The 6000-nt window shown below is 46.6% G+C and overlaps 1 protein-coding gene across 1 annotated transcript in view; it reads right to left on the bottom strand.

Moving 5' to 3' along the window:
• Nucleotides 1-5472, bottom strand: part of SMOC2 (SPARC related modular calcium binding 2) — a 135765-nt gene extending 130293 nt beyond the window's left edge. The window contains exon 1 of the mRNA XM_081906910.1: nucleotides 4487-5472. Within this exon, the coding sequence (XP_081763036.1) occupies nucleotides 4487-4564 (78 nt within the window). The 5' untranslated portion in view covers nucleotides 4565-5472. The remainder of the gene's footprint in view (nucleotides 1-4486) is intronic.
• Between the last annotated feature and the right edge of the window lie 528 nt (nucleotides 5473-6000).

Below are 6000 nucleotides of genomic sequence, written 5' to 3' on the forward strand. Positions count from 1 at the left end.
TTTGCTGAACGGCTAAGATAAATATGTCCCACTTTACTGCTTCCATAAGCTGCATGTGTGTCATAAAGCTCGACCTAAGAGCACAACCCTCCACCTCAAATACTTCAAACAAACCAGCACTGAGGGGCCTCGTGAGAGTTTTAGCTATTGCTTAAACCTAGCTGCAAGGAAAATGTTTGAGTCTTCAATTATCATTTTCAAATCATTCAAAGTCACCGAGAAGACTGTGCTGAACTTTTCCATTGCAAGATTTGGCTAGGAAAGTGGTTATGGCTTATTTGGTTTTCCTAATGAATGGGCTCAGCTGCCCTTCATACACAGAACCCAATGTGTGGATCTCTGGCCTGTGAAATGTAAACAAGGGTCACTGCTTGATCTTATTTATTTGTGTATTTACTTAAGACATTTATATCCTGCTGTTCTGCAAGCGTTAGGCAATTCACAACAAAACCACATGAATTAAAACAAAACCCAGTAAACACACACTATATTGCCTCCCGCAGATCCCTTTATCCACGTGTACAACATGCATTACTGACCAAATGACCTCCCTGTTTTTACTTCTGGGCAGCTGCCCTTCTGCGTTTCTCCAGCGGCTGGGAATTGCTTGAAGAGGTAGACAAGAATCTGCTGAGGAGCAAGTACAGTTCTCCTCTGCCGCAGGGATGGGGAAGCTGCTATGACACTCCAGATGCTATTGGACTACAAGTCCCATCAGTCCCAGCCAGCATGGCAAATGCTCAGGGATGATAGGAGTTGAGTTGTAGTCCAGCAATCTCTGGAGGGCCCCAGTTTCCCATTCCTGTTTCAGGGCTTGTTCACACTTCTGCTCACCTAGAAAGCATGGGTCCAAGCAGTTTTCCATATTCTGTTTGCCCTGCTGCTTTCCCCAGGAAAACTCGCTCTTTAGTGCTGAATCAGAGCAAACATCCATCTGTGGTACACCCAACTGACATTTCATAGAATTGGAAGGGACTGTGAAAGTCATCTGCAATGCAGGAATCTTTTGTCCGACATGGGGCTCAAACCCACAACCCTGGGATTAAGAGACTCATGCTTTACTGACTGAGCCGCAAGTCAATCCAATTCAGCAGTAAAGATTGGGTTTTCCTGGGGGGGAAGTCTGAATGAGTGTACTATGGGGGCAAGACTATAAATGTGTAAAATAAAAGTGAAATATAACAAAAGCACTGAGGGATACTCATTATTATAGACATTAGTCACTCTTTGACAAAATAAACTGGTGGTGTGTTTTTATTATTATTATTATTTCACTATAATATACACACTCTTTGGAGTGGGATAAGGATTCAGGGAAGCTTCTCCTGAAGGAAGGAAGACCTGACTCATGTTCTGAGAAACTTATTGCTACACCCCTCAAAAAGAGCCATCTGCACTTTGCTATTCTTCCAGCACTTTAATATGATTTAAGAGGTAAATGAGATCAGGTAGATTGTTCAAGATATATTTGCTTAATTCAACCCCACAAAAGCACAGGCTCTTTACACTGAGGGAAAAGGAAAACATGAGTCAGGCTATGATGTAAAAGAAATAAACTAGCACACTTAATATCAAGTACAGCAGTACATGCACTCCTATGTACATTCACTCAGAAGCAAGTCCCACTAAATTCAATGGGATTTATTTCCATGTAGATGGGCAGAGCATTGTAGCCATAGAATGAAATTTCCTTACGACAGAGAAGCACAACTAAAGTTGGTTTCGTTTTCTCTTTTTGGTCATGAAACAGTAACAATGCGCAAATAGGTAAGCTACCAAAATAAATTGTGGCTGCTTCCATCAGACTTCACTGAGATTATATTTTAATCAGGTTCATATACCTTATCCAAGCAACAAGGCTGGTGCCAGGGAGCCAAATTTAGAAATGGGGTGAGTATTTGTAAGGGGGAGAACCTCAGGAGGAACTGTCTCCCTTGACTGAATAGACTGGTCTATTTTTTTCAGTTTCATCCAGCCTATTTTGAGCTGGCTCCAAAGTCAAATGGGGATCAAAAGGCCACTCCATGCACCATTTCCTGTCAAATATGGTGTCCAGCAGGAAATGATGTCATCACCTATTGCCCTCTTTCCCAAGGTAAGGCTTCTTCCTTGGAAAATGTGGGTTGGTGATAGAGGGCAGAGCAGCAGAAGCTAGAAAGCTTGGAGAAGGGGAGCAGCTTGCATTTTTTTATGAATTCATGCTGGGCGGGAGAACTCCTCAAGGGTCCCAGCCACACCATATATTTAATAGTACATGGTTTCCCCCAAAGAACCTTGGGAATCCTTACAGAGCTACAATTCCCAGTGCTTTTAACAAAACTACAGTCCCCATGATTATTTGGGGAAGCCATGTACTCTAAATGCGCTTTAAATGTATAGCACTGGGCATTAGTGATTATTGACATGAGGAGAAAGACCATCATGACCAAGATTTGTTCTAGTGTTTGACCTGAACACTTGAACTAGGGAAGCATAGTCAGTTCTGGAGGCAAGTTGGAAGTGTGTCAATCATCCCTCCCTACAACACATTCATGCTGTTCGTATGAAGAGCTAACCAAGTAGTTTAAGCCAATTGTAAAACCAAGGAAGGCTTTCATTATAGGAAATGTTGGCCAACAAAGGACAGCTGGGTGCCTACAAAATTCTGTTTCCTGGTGGCACAGCTACTGCCCACTTAAAGAAGGAATTGGGCCTAAAACATCACTGAAAAGTCATTTGAGAAAATGCAGCAATCAGGAGTGAGTCTATGCTCTCTTAAGGGCACCTACTTGGGAAAACCAAGGTTTCTGCCTACAGTCCTGGTCAAAAGGGCAACTCTTCAGACCATTTGTTGAATTCCAGGACCAGTGAATTCAATGAAACTAGGTAAAATGTTTGGAGAGTTGGCATTTAAAGGAATGAAGCAGAGAAAATGAGGCTGAAGGGGTCATAAATAACACACTGGATGCAATCCAGAGAAAGTTAGGCACAAATTGCTTTAGTCACATTAAATTCAGTAGGAACTGAGCTCACCGTTAATGCTTAAGTTCCATTGATTTGAATGGAATATGTTTAAGTGTCACCAGACTTCATTGGATATTGCCCACTGGCAGTGATCCAACTGTTCTGAAACTCTTAGTGTTGTATGCAGGTTTACTTGTTCTCTTTCGTGGGCAGGGAAACACACACTGCAAGAAACTGGGGATTCCTATACATGCATAGAGAACTTCCTCTAGTAGAATCAATCGGGACTTCAGATAGACCTCCAAACTGAAAGTGAGTCCCATTCATTTGTGTGAACTTTACTTCCAAATAGTTCTGTACATTCACATTTGCTGTTAGGCTGAAATTCCAAGCTCACTTAGAGGGGAGTAAACTGCATCAGAATCTCTCAGACTGGCTTCTGTTTCAAGTAAGCCTTATTTAGGATCAATGTGCAAAACTCTTAACACAGTGGCTCACACTCTCCCTTTTCCTGAAAGCATTTAGGAGTCTAATCCGCCACTGACTGCCAGCAATTCGTAGGCTGCCAAACACAAACCACTTAAACCACCAAACTTGCATTCAAACTTGCTCAGCCCAAGCACCCTCAGCAGACCAAAACTGGATCAAGTGAAGATTTGGTAACTCAGGTATTTGGTGCATACAGCTGTAACCTGCATTGGCTTCAGTTACTTCATGTGCCCTAGGGCATGTACACACACAGGACAAAACGTTACTCCAAATTCATTAATGGAATTAGTCAATCCAGTGAGAGCTCTTCTCACTATCAGTCTATAATTGTCACTGTGAATAAAATATTTCATTGTGCACAGCTATGCCTACAACAATTTCTGCTTGATTGTATCAACAAAAAAATGCTGTGCGAGCTCAGCTGTACCAATTTTGTGGCGACTGTCATCTTACCTGGTCTTCAAATATGCACTCACACATTTGAAAATAAATCCTTCCGGGTAGGAGACCCACACACTCCAACTCCAGACAAGTTCTCATGGATTTTTGCATTAAAACTATAGGAAGTCTCAAGCAAGACATACACCGTAGGCTGTTTCAGAAACGCGGCTAAGGAGGATGGAGACTTGACTGCACATATTTAGTGCAATACTGAGGACTAGAAGATTGCCTCGCTTTTAAAAAAAAAGCAAAAGTAGCATTTCCTCGCTTTTACTTGAGGGCTTAGAAATTTCGCCCCGTCAACATTTCATCAAGGTGCGTGCGTGTGTTTGTGACACGTGTGTCTGCGAGGGTAGTAGGGGTGGGTGGGAATCTACCTAGGTCTGGAACCTCGCTTTGCCAGGTCAAGACACCTCTTATCCCCTAGAATACAACGAGGCCAACTTTTTGCTCGTTCCTGGCTGCACAGCACGCTCAGCAAGTGCCTTTGTGGGTGGGAAGACAATGGCAAGCGGAGACGAGCGGCCTCGGGGAAGAGACGCAGGAGGGCGCTTTGCTGCCCCGGCGCGGCGACGCTGGGGAAGGGAAGAAGAAGGAGCCGCGCCTGCCTTACCGTGAGCGCAGAGAACTTCTGAGCCGGCGCGAGGAGCGCCAGCTCCGGCAGCAGCAGCCACAGCGGCAGCAGCAGCATCCTCGGGCGCCGCCGGATCGGGCCTTCGTGCGGTGTCCGTCTGTCAGTCCCTAGTGGGGCTCAAGCCCTCCTTCCTGCGGAGGATTTCCCCTGGTGGGTCTTCTTCCGCGCCAATTCCCTCCTCAGGTTTGGAGAGGGGAGCGCGCACGGGAGACGAAGCCGCTCTCCGCTGCGCCCCTGGGGCTGCACGAGCTGGGGACCCCCCTCCGCAGGCTCGCGGGTCCCGAACTCGCCGCTCGCTCCACTCCGGCTCTCCGCCTGTGGAGCGACGATGCCTTTCTCGTTGTACAGGAGCTGCCTGCTGCGGATCCCCGAATCAGATACTGTCTGCTGGTGGCCAAGCAGCTTGCTTTGCCCTCCCTCGGTGTGGAGCTGTCATCTGATGCTCGCCCGGGGAGCGAGCGAGCGAGAGAGCGCACGGGAGGGGGGACTTTAAATAATAGCAATTAAAGAGCGGGGGACTTCCCTAATCCTCTCTTCTGTCGTCGTGCACCAGGCAGCAGCCTTGTCTCTGGCTCTGCAGGAATTCGGGATGGTTTGGAAGGAGGCAGCCGGAGAGATGGGGAAGGTGCAGTATGAACCTCCCAATGTCTTATATACACACCCCTCTCTGCGCTTCCCTCTGAGCCCGGCCTCCAATGCCTCCTCCCAGACCTGCAGATCCTCCGCTGATTGATTGATTAACCCTCCTGACACCAGTTTTTGCTCGCCCCCTTCGCTGAGATTCCTAGCAGATTCTTTTGGAAAGCAGAATAGCCAGCAAGAGTGAGAGAGCGCGAGAGACCCAAAAAAGGGGGCAAACTGGACCATTTGAGGCGGTCACCAGCGTGCCGCCTGCAACCGTTTGCAAGAGGTCAGCGTGCGCAAAGAGCCAAGCGTGCGTTTGCTTCTAGTCCCGCTGCTGGGGGTTGTTGCAGATTGCGTTGCAAAAGAGGGTTTAAAAGGTGAGCGCCGGGCAGTTGGTGTGTTCCCTCGGCGTTGTTCGCCTTCCAGCTCTGGTGACATTTTGGGGCAGTTGCTCGGTAACTCTAGCTTTGAAGGATAAGCAAGAGGATTTGGTGCGTGCGTGTGCCTTGACGCTAAAGAGTGTCTTTTCGCTCTCTCTTTCAAACGCGGCATTGTTGGAATATTTCAGCCTTGGCCGGTCACTTGGCACAACGCTGCTGACACAAAACTGAAGGATTACAATATTTCTGAAAGCAAAGCAGACTCAGATGAATTTATCAAGGGTCGGGAAGCGCCAGAGAAATAAGAGTCTGCCTTGAGAATTAGCTTTGGATTAATTTGTCGAATCAAGTGCAACTAGTAAATCCTAGTATTCCAAAAACCTTGTTTTGCATCACACAGGATTCTGCCTTACACTGAAGGCATGTTCGTGTTACTGCCTATTCTGCATTCACTGCCCTTCCACTGCTAATTTTCCAGCTAGATTCACA

This window comes from Podarcis melisellensis, assembly GCF_964234715.1.
Source record: "Podarcis melisellensis genome assembly, chromosome: 3".
In the NCBI taxonomy this organism is placed as follows: Eukaryota; Metazoa; Chordata; class Lepidosauria; order Squamata; family Lacertidae; genus Podarcis; species Podarcis melisellensis.